At 39.7% G+C, this 17,324-nt stretch overlaps 2 protein-coding genes and 1 long non-coding RNA gene across 5 annotated transcripts in view; all 3 read left to right on the top strand.

Annotated features, from left to right (window-relative positions):
* LOC132973218 (uncharacterized) overlaps positions 1-17,324 on the top strand; it is a 360,126-nt gene that overhangs the window by 225,823 nt on the left and 116,979 nt on the right. The window lies entirely within an intron of this gene.
* spty2d1 (SPT2 chromatin protein domain containing 1) lies at positions 420-6,766 on the top strand. Of its 2 annotated transcripts, none has more exons than XM_061036539.1 (6): positions 420-906; positions 2,162-2,276; positions 2,392-3,975; positions 5,504-5,663; positions 5,759-5,836; positions 5,970-6,766. In XM_061036539.1, exons 1-6 carry the CDS (start codon positions 844-846, stop codon positions 6,061-6,063), a joined length of 2,094 nt encoding a protein of 697 aa, XP_060892522.1. In that variant the 5' UTR covers positions 420-843; the 3' UTR covers positions 6,064-6,766. The 2 variants fall into 2 exon arrangements, with proteins under 2 accessions (XP_060892522.1, XP_060892521.1); XM_061036538.1 differs by having other exon boundaries at positions 2,159-2,276.
* uevld (UEV and lactate/malate dehyrogenase domains) lies at positions 12,604-17,318 on the top strand. Its single transcript, XM_061036537.1, has 12 exons — positions 12,604-12,758; positions 13,413-13,497; positions 13,592-13,657; positions 13,739-13,902; positions 13,992-14,133; positions 14,233-14,327; positions 14,435-14,540; positions 15,192-15,362; positions 15,456-15,620; positions 15,866-15,953; positions 16,165-16,288; positions 16,387-17,318. Exons 1-12 carry the CDS (start codon positions 12,717-12,719, stop codon positions 16,549-16,551), a joined length of 1,413 nt encoding a protein of 470 aa, XP_060892520.1. The 5' UTR covers positions 12,604-12,716; the 3' UTR covers positions 16,552-17,318.

Genomic DNA, 17,324 nt, shown 5'->3' with positions numbered 1-17,324 from the left:
TTGTCTTGCCTTATCTCTGAGACAGATAAACTCGTCAATAACGATCAATCAGGCCCATAATTTGCAATCACCTTTTAAGGAAACGCACAATATTTGCAACATTAAAACCAGCCGAACCAAAGCATACTAGAGTTAAAGGCCTTCATGTATTTAGACTGCTGCGTTCATGCACTCGCGAGTGCTCGGAATTTTCCAATTTCAAAAGTCATTCTTCTTCTACCTTTGGTTTCTTCATGTTTAGAGCAGGTTTTCAGTGACCGAGGCATGGACACATCTTTTTCTTTTCTTTTTTAAATCACATACAACTAATTTAGACTACTTTACGAAGACAGCATCCAATGGTTCCCATCATAATCCCATATTTCCGACGCTCTGTAATGTTGCAGTGACGGAAGTATGTACAAGTGAATCCTCCCACTTCGTCAGCGCACTCTCTGGGCTCTTTATTTCGTTCCTTCGAGCTGTTAGCGTCAGATTCGTTCACACCCGGCGTTTGTTATGGCTGCAATTTTGTTATTTTCAACAACATTCTGACGGATTTAGCGTTGTTGTCTAGTGCTTTATCTGTTCAAAAGGGGGCAAACTCACGTCTCTACTGTCTTATGTTAGCTAATGTTGAGTAAGCTAATGTTAAAATCGGTAACATGTGCTTACGTCAGCAAACGTAATCAGCAAATAGCGTCGCCCCTTAAGTTTACGATTTGATGGGGTGTCTTCTTTTTAGTTATCTGGAGGTCGTTTCGGTGGCACTAAACCACGGGCTGTTTTGTAAGCTAAAAGCTAACAGTAGCACTCTTGGTTGAGTTTTGAACAGTTCACTAGTTTACATCATCTGCTGGTAAAATGATGGACTTCGACAATATACTGGACATCGCCTCGCAAAACCAGGGCCTCGGCAGTGTACAGGTAAGGAAGAGTGTCACCTGCCCTCCATTTACTCAAACAGTAGTGTGTAGGTAATGTTAGCCCTGTGAGCTGGCACTGACAGGGAGGATGTGATCATTTAGCTAGCAGCTAACCCCCCCCCCTCGGTAACAGTACGCGAACAGATGAAGAAGTTAAACCACTTAGTAAACTGCATTTACAAAGACAGCCTTCTAGTACTTTAACCAGTTTCAAACCGAGGTGTTAGTGTCCCAATCTGACTCATAAAAACTAATCCATGCGTCCATCGCAAACAGAGTAGATTACCGTAATACCCTCGATGCTGCACAAACTATAAGAGCAGTAGGAATGATCCAGCTCATCCACATTGTTTAGTAGAGCTCAGGAAAAGATATATTCTGAAAATACAGTAGGCTACATACATATTGGCTTCCTGTCCAATACAGAATTGAATATGTAATAATTATTCTTGTAAATAATGCTCTAAATCAGGGATGGGCAACTTCGTTCACAGCAAGGGCCACATTCATTTAACTCTCACTGCCAGAGGGCCAAATTGTAGGATACAAAAAACGATTACAGTCGATTATGTCTCAAATTTAACTCAACATATACTAGTGATCAAATATTATTATGGACATATTTCTGGTTTTCATGATTTCATGGCAGATTTTGTCATGTTTTCTTGATGTTTCCAATTAATTGATATGTAAAAATTGACCTGAGGGCCACGTTGAGGGTTGATGGGGGCCGCATGTGGCCCCCGGACCGCCAGTTGCCCACCCCTGCTCTAAATGGTGATGCACATTTACCAGTCTATCTCAATGTCCCGCTCACTGGCTAAGCTCCATCAGATCCCTCAGATCATTAGTTATGGGCCTCATTTATACCTGAAGTTAAAACCAAATCAGGTAAAGGTGCGTTACATTTTGTGTACTGTGCATGTGTAGTCCTGTGCGTGTGCTCTAGCAGAAACAGGTCAGGGACCATTAGACCTTTACTTGAAGTACATGTGTATATTGTGTGGGTTGGTGCAATGTCATTTTATTAATACATTTGAAATGTTGTATGTGTTTCTAAATCTTTTTTTGTGCTGATTTTGGTTTTTCTTTAAATCACTTTGAGTTTACGTTTGTTTGAAATGTGCTATACCGATTGTAATGTAATTAATCGTGATGAATAATATATTATTCTCCTGTAACAAAGACATTTAAGAGAAGGAGATGTGAAAGCTGTAGATTTCAATATGTCACTTCCCCCTCCCCTATTCTAGCAGAAGAGGTACAGTTTACAGACTGGACCACCCAAAAAAGTTCCGAGGACGGGTGGTGTAAATCCTGCTGCTGTGCAAGCGCTGCTGAAGAAGCAACACATTGAACATAAGAAGAAAGGTAACAACATAACATGAAAGAGCAAAGGTTGATATATGTCATTTGATGGTCAGCCACATTTAATGCAGTAACTATAATTAATTCATTATTTTATTATTATACTCGTCCCCCCCAGAAATAAAAATGAAGAAAGAGAAAGAGGAACTACTTGCCAAGAGGGTCGAGCTGAAGTCAGACCGTAAGGCCCGAGCCATGGCTTCCAGAACTAAGGACAATTTCAGAGGTTACAATGGCATCCCGGTGGTAGAGCTTCCTAAGAAGAGGAGAACAAAACAAGAAATGGAGGAAGAAAAATCAATGAACCAGGAAAGCTTTAGGAATAACTCTATTGATCCAGATGATGAAGATAATTATGAGTATGAACAGTCGGATTCAGAGCCTGAGCAGGAGCCAGAGCCGCTGAGACCTGTGAAAACAACAGGTGGAAGTGGGAGTGGTAGTAGTAATGGTAAAGCCTCTAAGAAATCCAGTGGGCCCCCAAAGGGTGCTCCAGCGCCTTTGAACTTTGCAGAGTTATTGAAATTGGCGGAGAAGAAGCAATTTGAGCCAGTTGACTTAAAACCCAAGTCTGTGAAAAAGGAAGAGAGGCTCCGCACAGCCGATGAGATACGGGAACTAGAGATGGAGCGCAGGGTTAAGAGGCCAGAAAAAGAAAAATACTCAAAAGCAGAGCAAGAAAGAGATCGCAAATCTCAGTTTAGCTCAGGTTCGTCAAGACAAGGCATTTCAGAGAAAGAGCAGAAGAACTACAAACCACAAAAGAACTCCACAGAAAAGCCAAGTCAGCCCAGTGGTTCAGTAAAGAAGTCAAACCAAATAAACAACAGCAATAAAGGCCACTCTTCCTCCAAGCCCTCTGTGAGTGACAGAGACAGAGAGAAACCCAAGACGTCTCACAGTGACAGAGACAGATCCAAGACAAGCATGTCCAGTTCATCCGGTGCCGTAAACAGTAAAGTTCCTCAGAAAGCCACATCTTCTCAGGTTTCAGCCAAACAGGGGGGTTCCAAGCCCCCTTTTAGCCACAAATCCAGCACCTCAAGTGACCTTACCTTTAAAAAGGAAAGCTCGTCATCCCTTCATGGAAGAGCTTCAGGTAATCCTGCGAGCAGGACCCCTGGTCCAGCTATAACAGGCCAAAAATCTCAACGTGGGAGCTCCCCACAGACCAGGCCCAGTCAGGGGGGCTCATCAAAGCAGGGACCTACATTTGGAGCCAACAGACTTGGAAAGGGAGACCCAGGAAGGCCCGGGATGAATTCAGCAGTTAGATCAAATGGGAATCCAGCGATGAGACCTTCATCAAGCGACCCTCCTAAGGCAGGGAGCCAACATCAACCAAGGCCTGCTGGTGTTTCACAGGCCAGGCCAGGTCCGTCTAGGCCGGGTCACCCTGGAGGTAGTGGATCCAGACCTCCAGGGATTGGACCTGGTCGACCTTGTAATGGAGGACCTGCAAGACCAAATGGAACCATGGGATCAGGACCTGGAAGATCAAAGTGCACTGTGGTGTCAGAAACCATCTCTTCCAAGAATTTTGGAGGCCCCAGACCAGGAGCCCCTCCTCGGCCAGGCATGCAACAGAGACCTGGGATGGCACCTAGACCAGGAATGCCGCCTAGACAAGGAATGCCTCCTAGACAAGGAATGCCTCCAAGACCAGGAATGCCACCAAGACCTATGATGAACAGACCACCAGGTAAGAACCATAACAAGGATACTGGTGTAATATTACTTAAGAACTGGTTTTGTTAATATTTGACCTAGTTCATCTCCGTATTATGGTCGTACCTCGACATGCACCAGATGATTTCCGACTGCTTTGTCCTCAAAGTAAAGTGGATTCTGTGCTGACCTCAGACTAACACAGGGAATCCATCATAGAAATTGCAATTGGTGCATCTCGTGGTAGGACATTAAAGTTGACCGGTTATACTGATCCCTAAATGTATAATTAAATGTGGGCAAAGTTTCAGATCAAGAGGTTAACGTATGTTGGAGTAATCCAAGGATCAATCAGTGTGCTAAACGTCTTGCCCTGCTAAACACACAAGAGTTCTGCGAGACTTTCACGAGGCTGCTTCAAGCCTCTATGTAGGCTGCCATCTTTTTACTTAGGCAGTTGGAGCAGTTTTCATTCTACCGGAACACGAGCAGCACTCCCCTAGCTACCCTGCAGCGTTCTGGCCCCCTGGAAGGCTTCCGGAGAGCTGGCCAATCAGAGGAAAGTGGGAACAGGGGGTGGGGGGCCTAAAGAGACAGCAGCTGAAACAACTGTTTAAGGCCTAGTCCCCACGTATGGAAGTTTCCCTACTCCGTTAAAAAACAAAAAAAGAAAAAACGTCTGCACACGCTCAGTTCTCGAAAACATCTTCGTCCGCAGAAGACCCACAAATGCATTGCTCATCCCAGTCCTCTAAAATGACCATTTAATTTACAACGGTTTCCCACAACTTGGTCGTCGGGGTTTGTGTTGTCGGAGTGTTGTGTGAAGTAGCAGGGGCCTCCATAGTCCATTCAGACGTCTCTGCTCATCAAGATAGTGGGAGAGCAACTGTGTAAGCACGTAAAAAGTCCAGTTAGCAACGTTAACACCAGCACTAGTTTGGTCGTGTCTGCTATCGCACTAATCTCAATTAAACAAAAGTAACGGTGTCGCACTGTGACATCAAACGGAAGAGAAACCTTCTTGCTGTGAGGCGATGGCGCTCACCACTGCCCCACCATGCAGCCTTACACTTTTCTGTGTATTTACATTTTTCTAGTGTAGTTTTTACTTTAACAAAGTGTACATTAAGTCCATATTATGGGTTATAAAGCGCACAATCCAATAGTTCTAAATGATCAATACACTACAATGTAATGTAATATAAGGTAATGTGATGTAATATAATATTATATAACAGCTGTGGACATTATGCAAACAGGTGAATCAATACTGGCAGTTTGTTACCCAGACTGAATGAAATGTGTCAGCTGCACTCAACAACCTTGTCCTTGATCGTGGTAGAGTCAGATGAACTTTTTAACAAAGACAAACAACACATAGTTTCAATGTCATCAACCTTTACCTTCAAATGGAGCTCTGTCAACTTATGCTTCAAATCAAAAGCGTTTGAATTGTGGCAGTGTTAGGCTCTTAAAGCAAGACCGAATTTACTTCTTAAAACATTGTTTTTTCCTTTTTATGTGTATATTCTAAGTGAATCACTTGATGTATTGTCCAGGTACAATGTTACCCCCCATCACCTCTGCTTACAAGAGGAAATATGAGGATGACGAAGACGAGTACGACTCAGAAATGGACGATTTTATTGACGATGGAGGTGAGGAGCCGGATCTCATTTCCAGCCACATTCGGGAGATCTTTGGCTATGATCGATCCAAGTAAGTGTTTTTTTAATTGCTGGTTACAAGTTATTTTAACTGAGTTGTTGCGATGGTCTACATGAAAAATGTCACATCGCTATTTGTTTCCTCAGATACAAGGACGAGAGTGACTACGCACTTAAATTCATGGAGAGTAGCTGGAGAGATTTGCAGAAAGAGGAGGCGAGGAGGTAAAAGAGAAAAAAAAAAAGAAAAAAAAACCTTACTGTTATTAACCTTTGGTTTGACTTTTTTTTTCTTTTTCTGAGAGCTGTCTCATTTATTTCCTCTTTATCTCTGTGTCCCTGTGCTTTGCTACTATAGCCTGAAAATGGCCGTGCAGGAAGATCTGGAAGAGGAGAAGAGAGAGGAAGAGGAGTTCAAAAGGAAAGATGCCAAGAGGAAAAAAAAATCCTGAAGCCCCTTTTCCATTGGGATTAAAAAAAAAACAACAACACTTAAATCTTAAAGGATGCAGCATTGCGTCCAACATCTTTCCATATGATGCCTGGAACTGTGTTTGCTTAGGCTTCTGTTCCTCCAAAAAATATGCACAAATCATTTATGCATCAAGTTGGACGTGATGACAGATCCTCACATTTCCTGTTCTAGCATACTTCTCTCCTACTGAATGCAGGTTTACCCTATTGACAGTCTCCATTTCTTAAAGGAGTTGCAAAGAAAACCACAAGTATGGAAGAGTGTGATTTTTTTTTTTTTATTTAAAAAAAAGAAAATCAATGACAAATGGTGTCAATGTGCTGATAACTATTTTTGAACAAAAGTTGCATATTTTTCCAAACTCTGATTGTAAAGTCAACAGAATATGCAGAAGTTATGATCACATGCTGTGTCGTGTCTTTCTCCTTGACTGAATTTGAGGAAAAAATGGTTACTTAAAGGATTTTATTTAATTGTCCAGTTTCTATCGATGCTTTTTCAAGTTTGACAATCTGTATTTAATATGCAGAACTTGGCTTCTACTACAGAAATGAAGACATGATTTTGGTTGCAAACTAAGTCATTGAGATATCATTTTATTGGCGTTAAATAGCGTTTAATATGATTTTTAAAGAGTAATTAATTTTCTGAAAGTAATTAAATGTGTTGTCCAGAATGTCCTTTCAGACCACGGTCAGCTTTAGTGACTGTTGTGTGCTTCTTTTTCTTCCTCCTTGGGCTTGTTGTAAGTGATGAATGAGGTGCGGATTCAGTTCCTTCTCCTAGCCTCTCCTGAAAGTTTGCTCTTTGCTTTTTTTTCAGTTGAAGACATTGGGGGGGCTAAAAAAATGTCATCTTTGTTATTGAACCTCAATAGAAGAACCTCGATTCAGAGAAAAGACAGACCAGCTCTGTCAATGAACATGTCTGGGAGAAATGTTAATAACACCACAATGCCATACAATAATGAACTCATAAGTTTGCCTTTGCAAAACAAACCAGTGATGTGCAGCCTTTACAGATGGAAACTGCCCTGGGTTATTTCCTAACTCTATATTTCTTAACTTTCCAAATCAGTTGAAAGCTTTATTGCTGATAAATTCAGAGAAAAAAAAGAAGCATGGTTCCATTGTTGCTGGAAATATATATATATATATATATATATAACACAACTTAATTATCCACTCAGGACTGTGCCAGTTCAATATGTTGTCATGACTTTTTGATGGGTCTTTAACATGATACTAAAAAGCAGCTGCACATACAGGCAAGATTAACAGTGGATTAACTGTTTCCCCTGTTCACAGAATAGAATGAACATTCCTGACAGCTCTTTAAAGATACTTTTGACTAAAAAAGATATACACAGGGGCCTTCAAATTCTGTATCTTTCATCTCGCCTATCACAGATAAGTCTTTCCCCTCTTATTGTTAGAACAAATACCATCAAGTTATTGTTGGGCTGCAGAAAATCCATCAGTTTTGAAGATATCCACGAGTCATAGATGATAATGGATCAGAACTGACAGAGACCATCTCATCCCAGAATGATGGAGGCTCCAGATCAGGAGTCCGACCTCAGCCAGGCATGCAATCAGGAGCACCAAGCAAGAACCCTCAAAATGGTATAGGCGCGTCTCTTCCTGGATCTTCAAAATCTGCCTTCTCATCAGAGGACATGTTGGTCAAGTTCAGTGGCTCCTTAAGGTGGTCTTTCCACCATACAAAGACATTTCCAGCCTGGGTCAGAATTCTCCAGTCCTGCTGTGAACAGCCTTAGCTGGGCCCTGCTGTTCCTGTTAAGATGACAGAATTTGAGGCCAACCTGTAGTCCTCCAAAGCCTCCCCACCTTGAGAAAGACCACAAGCCGAAAAGCGTCAGTTTAATAAAGTCTTCATAGTATGACTAACTAAGTGTTGCTGGAGATCTTTGCCCTCTTCATGCACCTTGTTAGTTGGTGAAGTTTTGCCAGAAAATCGACTGCTACTTCTTCCACACACCCATGGGCTCACCAAGTCTCAAAACACTTTTTCCAGGCTTCTGTCCTGATGGCCTCCTTCACCGCTGCTGTGCACCAACAGGTTCTTATAGTTTGCAGCCTATGGCATAAACTCCTTCTAGCCACTTTTACACAGACATTGAAACATCTCCCAACTTCTCCCTGGATACATGTAAAACTGAAGCAGAAAGAAAAGATAAACTTGACTGTCTCCCCTGCATGTTTCCATAACATGTCTTGCTCCAAAGAAAAATAAGAAATTCTGAAACTTTCCAGTTACTTAATGTAACATTTGGTAACTCACAAATGGAATAAAAATGGTGTTAACCTTAGGTAACAGGGTTTTTCCACATTGTTCATCCCTCATACATTGTGTTAAGTTTACAATGAGTTTTACATTTAAAGTGGGATATTCAACCCCGCTACAAAAAAGCTGGGGCCCTAACTGTACTACTTACTGTTATATAAAAACAGGATGTGACCCTGTATTTAACTGAAAATAGCACAATGACATATCAAAAGTTTAAACCAATTCTTTTTAGAAAATCATATGCCAACTCTGAATTTTATGCCAGCAGCGTTTTAAAAAACATACGTGTTTTCCACTGAAGCATCACAACTTGTTTTAACAACCCTCTGTAAGTATTTCAGACCCGAGGAGACCAATATCTAAAGTTGAAAGTGGAACGTTTTCCCCTTCTTGTTTCATGGAAGCAGGATTTCACAACTCTACCAGACTTTTGTTGCTGCTTTCCCAACATAAAAAAAGTGTTCTTGGCATCAAATTCAAAATGGACATTTGATTTTACTAATGCAATGACATTCCTCAATTTCAACATTTGACATGCTTTGGGTTTTTTTAATAAAAAAAATAGTATACTATGATTATAAAAGAGGCGATGATATACTATTATATGATATAATGTAATTTACTGTAACATTAAGGAAAGTGATGTCATATCATATGAGTATGACAAACCGCTGCTGACTTTATGAGGACGAGCAAATCCATACTGACATGTTTACAGGGCCCGAGGTTTGTTTTCCTGACAGGTGAAACAGAACTCTTCAACCTTTTCATAGAGAGAGAATTTTTTTTTTTTTTTTTTTTTTTTTACAAAGACAAACAAAACATATCAAAGGCCGTCCAGGTACGTTGCTACTACCACTCACCTTTGCTTTGGAAATTTGAGGATGACTCATTGTTGATTTTATTGATAATGGAGGTTTGGAGCAAGAGCAGTTATAGATCTGGAGGAGGAGAGAAGAGATGTGGAGGAGTTTATATGAAAAGAAAAAAAGCAAAGAGAAGAAAGAAACCTGGAGCCTTTTTTCTGTTGGGAAACGGGGAAACAAGGAGCCACGAGGAAAATACAGAAACACGGGTAAGAAGACATATGACCACTGGGAAAATCTGACAATGAACTGACACAGAAGGGAAGAAACACACAGAGACTAAACAGACTGGATAATCAAGCACAAGGGGGGGACAAAGAGGACAATAAGAACGGGAGGGAAACACAGAGGCAGGGAGAAACACTATAAATAAGATTTACAGAGGGGGACAAAAACTACAAAACATAACTGGAAACACTAAAAACTAAACTCAACAGAATAAACACACAGGAAACACACAAGGATAGAGTTGACAAAATAAAACAGGAAACACTAGAAACTTCAACCAGGAATAAGAACAGAAAAACCAAAGGGTTAAAAGCAACAGGAGGGAAGATCAATACAAAATAAAACAGGAAATGCATTCTTAACACTGAAATCAACAACAACAGGAATCATGACACATTTTATGTAAAAACAGACTCACAGACTATTTAATTATGTTTATTTAAAGTCTATATTTGGAACGTATTTCACTTTGATTTGCATCAATTAAATACTGTATATCAACCACCACAGTGTGAACATAATTGTATACTTGTCTATAGTAACTTAAGCATCTATTTTTTTCTCAGTTGAAAGCCACTATTGCAAATTTGCATGTAATGTTGGCTAACTGTACGCCTAAATGTTTAATCAACGTCTTCAAATAGTGTGTAAAAAAACACTTTTGTCATTTTTGAGTGTCTTTCCAACCGTGACCTGGTCTTTCTTTAAACATCCAAATAGGGGTGCTGGTGGCGCAGTGGTTGGTGCACGCGCCCCATCTATGGAGGCTATGGTTTTCCAAGCGGGCGGCCCAGGTTCAAATCCAGCTTGTGGCTTCTTTCCGGCATGTCATTCCCTACTCTCTCTCCCTGATTTCTGACTCTATCCACTGTCCTATCTCAAAAGCCCAAAAATAAATCAAACATCAAAATACCCAGAATTCATTTTTAAAAGTTTTCAATCAAGAATGACTAGCAAGTCACCCAAATTTTTCAAGTTACAATAATAGTTTCCACTTGAAGGACGAAGAATAAAAATGGGACTCAATGTGTGACAACTTGAAATGATCACTGAACAGTATAACAGCGCTGTGGTCATTTGCAGTGACGAAAACAAAAAAAATGTAGAAATTAGAAATAGATTTTATCATCATGAGAAGAGGGTGAATTAGCCTAACATCAGGGCTGTGATAAAGTACTATCTATCTTTACTTAAATACTTATGCCATTTACTAAACTAGTAGGTGGGTAATAAAAACATGCATAGAAATAATCCAAAACTCAGCATTAGTAAAGGACCATCATGAGGATTCACATATACATGAACTATTAGTTTATCACCTTGATATACAACAGTTGTTCCCAATTAAGTAATCAGCTACTCTATAAAATCTGATGAAGACTCCATTATAATCTACCCGTTGACTAGTTTATCTACAATATCCAAAAAAAGAAAAAGTTGTAACAGAGAAGTGTGGTCTTGCTTTAAGGGTTGCCACAGTTAGAAAGCTGTTGATTTGAGACTCATTTAGTCAACAGAGCCTTCCTCTGTGGTGAAAGGTTTCTGACATTGAAAGTCTGTGTTTGTCTTTGTTAAACGTCCGTCTCTCTCTCTCTCTCTCTCTCTCTCTCTCTCTCTCTCTCTCTCTCTCTCTCAGAGAAGGTTGATGAGTGCTGCTGACACCTTTCACTCAATCTCTCAGTCTGGATAACAAACCCTGTGCCCTGTAGATCTAACAATATTGATTTGACCGTTTGCAGCTGTTTGTTGTACTGCGTTACATAACATTATATTACATCACATTACTTTACATTACATTTGATTATAATAAATTACAAACAAAAGAGTTGGGGTGTTGTGTAAAATGTAAATAAAAACTAAATGTGATGATTTGGAAAACAGTGAAACCTCATTTAATTGAAAAAAAGCACAAAGACAACATATGTTCAAAGTACGAAATGTCCTTTTTGAAAAAAAAACAAGACGCCTATTTTGAATTGGATATCAGCAACATGTCAAACAAAAAGTTGTGACAGTTGCATCCCAAAGACTGGAAAATCTGTGAAATATTAAAAGAAAAAAAAAACTGGTGGAAAATCTCACAATGAATGAACTTAACTTTCAGCAGGTTGCTTTCATGATTAGGATTGATCATGATCTTTGACCCACAGACAACATTGCATAAAAAAACTACATACGATGATGTGGTGGACATCACAGCATGGGATCAAGTACACTTCCACAAAACTATTGTCTGTGAACACAATTCATTGCTCAGTCTACAAATGCAAGTTGAATCCATGCAAAGAGGAAACAGTATATAAACCAGATCGAGGAAGGCCACAGTCTCCTCTGGGCTCGAGCTCATTTAAGATCCACTGAGGCGATGTGAACTGTCCTGGGGTATGACCAGTCAATGGGCAGACAGACTTGGAAACTAATGAACAAGTAATCATGAAGAAATTATTCAATTTCAAGTAACTACTCAGTTTGAAAACCCACTTATTAAAATGTACACAAAAGAGGTAACTAGAGTGTAATGTTTAGTTCAAAGTACCCAACAAGTATGGTGCTCCTCTTTACTTAGCCAGTAGGTGGGCAATACAAAACGTAATAATATGGTATTGGCTAAGTACTGGTTAGTGTATCACTAGAAAAAATCTAAATCTTTACTTAAATTAAAGGACAGTTATAAGGATTCACAGACACCCATAAACTATGAGATTATTAACATATTAAAGCTGTTCTCGATCAAGTAATCTTTAGTTAGTTACTCTTCAAAATGTCAATTAAACTAATGCTTTACTAGCCTCATTTCTGTGTCATTTATCCTTAGTTTAGTCACTATGAAAAAATAATAATAATAAAATAATGTTATTATAATTACAATAATAATAATATTTTTTATTATTATGTTGGCTATTATTATATTATTATTACCGATTTTTGTTGACAAATGCCAACTAATTCATTGATGTATTGTTTTATTTTTAGACAGAAATTGTGTGGAGTATTGTTGGATAGTATAAAGAAAGTAATGATGTTATTTCACGTGTGATTCAAACACACCTGTTGTACTTTTTGTCCCTTTTGGATTGCCGTAAGTGACGTATTTAGTGGGAGGCGTCTTCCCGTGCCTACTTCTGAAAGTTTGCGGAAGTTTGTGTTTACATCAATAGTTGAAGAAGTCATCTGCCAAGAGGCTCAAATTACAAGGAAACCTCGTTTTGTGTTTGAACGTCGATAGATGGACCTCAGCTCAGAGAAAATACACCGGACCCTGTCCAAGGTTAGTTACTGAGAAGAAGCTTCGAAAAGTGGTTCAAGTTGTTGAATTGGCAGAAATACCGACTAACACAGAAGGCTCATCAAATTTATGTAAGCTGCTGTCATCCTTAACAAACCGGCTGAACCAGCTCCCTCACTTAATAAATCCTGGAGAAATGTTGATAGCACGGAAATACGACAAAATACGAAATTAATTTGGGCTGCTATTTTTTGTTGTTGTGTTTTTTTTCGAAACCAAATCCGCTGATGAGAAGTCTATCCAGATAACAAACAAAAATCACCTCGTTGCTCTATACAAAGCTATCAACAAAGCAAATGATTAAATTGTCTAAAGGATATCATTTGGAAGTTGTATCGCAGAAATGCTCTCATCTTTTCTTCAACACCAAATTGAAAGAAAGAAAACATGTGGTTCAGTGTGTTGCATGTGACCAGTGTTCAGTTCATTGTAGAATATGATGGAAACACTCATAGCAGGATATAACTCAATAATTAATAAGTCTGGATTGATTGATGGTCTTCAATTAGATGGTAAAAAAATGTGATGATCAAAAACGATTACAGCTGCTCATACACCTACAAGTAGTTGTATTGTAGGTCTATATATAGACTTATGTCTCAGCAGTCATAGAGGAGTCTGTCTTTTTGCTCATAGTACAAATTCCATGAAGTTGCTGCTGAGGAGCTGCAGAAAATCCATCGGATCTACCCTGGGATGAAACCCAGCACAGGCACATACAGTGAGTTTTTTTTTGTTTTGTGTGTGTCGAAGATCTCTACTTGATTCAAACCTGACACGTGATCGAAACTGACTGCTCCTGTTTTCAATTTCAGCTTTCAGCGACAGCACGCAAAAAGATCTCATTAAATTAATCGGTAACATCCCTGTCCAGTATGAAGGTAAGACTGACCTCTGACACTCATCATTCATGTCAGCGTGAGATCGTTACGACTTACTGATGGCGGTGTCTTTATCTTCAGGCCGTTCCTACAACTTCCCTGTTCTGCTGTGGCTGCTGGACTCATTCCCCTTCGCTCCCCCCATATGCCTCCTCAGACCAACTGCTAACATGGTCATCAGAGAGGGCAAACATGTCAATGCACAAGGACGGATCTACCTGCCCGGGCTGCACAACTGGGATCATGTAAGGTGTTTTCCACGTGAAACTTATGGAATATTATTCTGCTGTGTTTTCATCAGTGTTGCTCATTTCTTTCTTTCTTCCTTTTTCAGCCAAAATCATCCGTAGTGGGCCTTCTGAATGAGATGACTGCCAAGTTTGCGGAGGATCCTCCGCTGTCCACAAAGTCGACGGGAGAAGATAAAGACCCCCAGGAGCTTCTTGCTTTTGTCTCTAATCTCCAGATCAATGATGGTAATTTACATGATTTTAACTTTGCAGTTGATGATCATTACGAAAAAAAAAGACTGTATCCTCTTTTAGCTTAAGTGACAAAGCTCATCTTTGTTTTAGGTGGAAGCAGGAATCACCATCAGCTGAACAACAAAGTCTCTGTTGTTGGTGGAGGAGATTTGGGAATGGCGACAGTGATGAGCATTTTATCAAAGGTAACTTTTTTAAAGTCTTTCCAGGGATTATGCTGGATAATTTACAGCCTTGAATTAATATGCCAAACGTATGTATGGTTATTGTTTATTTTCTTCTTTTAATCCAGTGTCAAGTGGATAAACTTGTTTTCATCGATGTCGCCGAGAGTTCCACCAAAGGCGGCAGCACAGATCTGGAGATCTTCAGTCTGCCTAAGGTTGAAGTATCTAGAGGTACGTCACTTTCTGCTCCGTCATATAGAAATGTAGAAGTTTCCTCCTGCTTGAGTCATCGCTCGAGGTTGGATTGTTTCAAAGGTATCAGCCTGGGGAAGAAGAATTCACTGATTCCCAAACTAGCAGAGTAGGACCCTGACCAGTCAGAGGATTTAAGAAAAGTTTTCTATCAGGGGCAAAAGTTTTTTTTTGTTTTTTTTAAACAGTGCTTTATTTATTACAAGGCAATTTACAGAACAAGAAAGGAAAAACATTACAGATATACATTAAGGAATTATTGACAGACTGGAATGATAAAACACATTCAAATATACATACATAATATATATATACATTACATTCAAATATAAAGTTAGGACAATGTTGATTGAAGTATTCAGTACAAGAATGTGTTAACAGAAAACAAATTCCATACATCAAATAAAGAACGCATAAACAAAAAAAAAAATCAGGTGAACGTAGAAATATCATAAGCAAGCAAGGCAAGAGACATTAAAAGAGCAAGAATTTAGATATATCTGAATAAGGTTTTTTGGCCTTTCTATTCTTTTTGGGTGAAGCAAAAGTTAACAAGGTGAAACTCTAGAACCAGCATGGCTTTACGTTCTGTTGCTCTTTTTTTTTATTTTTATTTTTATTTTTTTTTAGACTTTTCAGCCTCTGCAGGCTCCAGGGTTGTCGTGGTGACCGCAAATGCATGGAGCAGCGAGCAGTCGTATGTAAGCGTGGTTCAGACTAATGTGGACTTGTACAGAGGATTCATCCCAAACCTCGCACGTCTCAGCCCGAACGCAGTCATGATTATCGCTTCACAACCAGGTTTGTGTTAGAGGAAAAAGAAACTCCGTCCACTCTGCTCAATAACTCTCATAATATTTCATCGACTTTCCTCCTTTCCTTGTACATATCTAGTTGACCTCATGTCCCAAGTTGCCTGGAGGCAGAGTGGCTTGCCTCCGACACATGTGATCGGAGCCGGTTGTAACCTTGACTCGGAGCGACTCAGTCACGTTCTGGATATAAACCTGAACACTCACAGACCAGCCTGGGTCATAGGAGAGCTGTCAGACGACAAAGGTGAGCCAGAAAGCATCCGTTAAATATTTACATGAAGCTTTGTGTTGCTAATTCTTCCTGTAAATGTCTTCCACATGCTATTATATCCTCTGCCAGCTATTTGTTGTTTTATTTATTTGTATTCTCATACCATGTAGCCCTGCACAACCTGTTGTTGTCCTACATTCTTTCCATTCACTAGCCGTCTTCAGGCCTTTTGTAAATGACGCACATGAATGAGCTCGTCACTGTTTTTGTCCTTTTAGTTCCCGTGATGAGTAACACACAGCTGAGCTCCTCTGTGCAACCAGAGACGGCTACGGGATCCGCCTCTACCAAGCCACTGCTAGACAGGTCAGAGTCTGTGTGATTGCTTTAGAGAAATAAGAATTAGTAGAAGAAGAAAATGGAAATATTTACAGTATGCAGATTCTGTCAATGAAGTTGAAGGAATTAAGAGAATTAAACAGGATAGAAAATGTTATAATACAAGTGTTGATCACACTTTACTTTTCTAGAGGCATGAATAGCATTAAGAAGGCAACTTTTTTTTTTTGGCTTGTAGAGCTTTTGAGATGATAAAGAACAGGGGTCAGAGATCGTGGTCTGTGGGTTTGTCCATCGCTGACATCACAAACAGTGTCCTGTTGGATAAGAAGAAGACGCACTCTGTCTCCACGCTGGCTCAGGTAGAACCACTGCGTAACATATAACATAACGTTTACATCATTCTTCTCCTCATTCTTACTCTATCTGGTGTTAACTCTCTTACTTTGTTTTGCCTCAGGGCTGGTGTGGCATCGGTTCAGAGGTATTCCTCAGCCTGCCGTGCATCATGGGAGCCAAAGGTTCCACACGCCTGGCTGGAGTGTCCCTCGGACCGGAGGAAGACGCCAAACTGAGGAACAGCGTCTCTTCCCTAGCTAACCTCATGAGTCAGCTTAGGTTATGAAGTACACCATTTTTCTCAACATTTTGGGCTCTAACTGGACTGCTCACTGGCAGCAGGGCACTTTTCCACTCAACACACCCCCAGTGAAATGGACCTTTCCCGTGCTGAGGTACTGGCAGTTTCAGTTGGTTACTTACACCCTTTGTTTTAAAACTTGAAACACATTGCTCTCTAAAATATGTTTAATTTAATCAGGATTGTTTCTATGCTTTCTTGGCAACAATGATGAACATGATTAACATATAGGAATATTTAGCATTTGGTTATTTAGATGTTTCAGGACTGAGAAGGTACTCACTCATTCACTCACATTTTCAATTTTAAAACTATAAATGCACTTTCATATCATATTCTTGAAGTCCGGAAATTCTACACCAATGCAGCTTTAAGAAAAGTGATCCATGAAGTTTTATATTTGTCAACGATTTTATGTGAATTTCACCAAAGATGGATGTGGCTCTATTTGTTATTTTTATACTAACCCTTGCTTTACATAATCAGGATGAGAAAATCAGGATGTTTGTACATTAAGTATAGTTCTTGTTCATAATATGCCGCACAGGGTCTGGTGTCAGTTCCCTAGATGAAGTACAACTTGTATATGTTGCCGTCTTTATTTAAAGAAAATATGAAAAAGCTTTTTAACCACCATTCTATTTAAATCATTTATGTTTACTTTGAGTGAAATGCTTTGCACTGCTTTTTCCTAAGATATGTACAGGGAGACTACATGGTTTGTGGGTTTGCAATAAACGTCTGAAACAATATGTGGG

Source organism: Labrus mixtus, chromosome 4 (genome assembly GCF_963584025.1).
Source record: "Labrus mixtus chromosome 4, fLabMix1.1, whole genome shotgun sequence".
NCBI classification, from domain to species: Eukaryota; Metazoa; Chordata; class Actinopteri; order Labriformes; family Labridae; genus Labrus; species Labrus mixtus.
This window is presented reverse-complemented; position numbering and strand designations above follow the sequence as displayed.

Excerpts from the sequence above, each read along its gene's own strand:
- spty2d1 (XM_061036538.1), top strand. The coding sequence starts at position 844 with ATGATGGACTTCGACAATATACTGGACATCGCCTCGCAAAACCAGGGC. Across the intron at positions 3,976-5,503 it reads TATGATGAACAGACCACCAG|GTACAATGTTACCCCCCATC; the intron begins GTAAGAACCATA and ends TGTATTGTCCAG. Across the intron at positions 5,664-5,758 it reads TTTGGCTATGATCGATCCAA|ATACAAGGACGAGAGTGACT; the intron begins GTAAGTGTTTTT and ends TTGTTTCCTCAG.
- uevld (XM_061036537.1), top strand. The coding sequence starts at position 12,717 with ATGGACCTCAGCTCAGAGAAAATACACCGGACCCTGTCCAAG. Across the intron at positions 13,498-13,591 it reads ACCCAGCACAGGCACATACA|CTTTCAGCGACAGCACGCAA; the intron begins GTGAGTTTTTTT and ends TTTCAATTTCAG. Across the intron at positions 15,621-15,865 it reads AGAGCTGTCAGACGACAAAG|TTCCCGTGATGAGTAACACA; the intron begins GTGAGCCAGAAA and ends TTGTCCTTTTAG.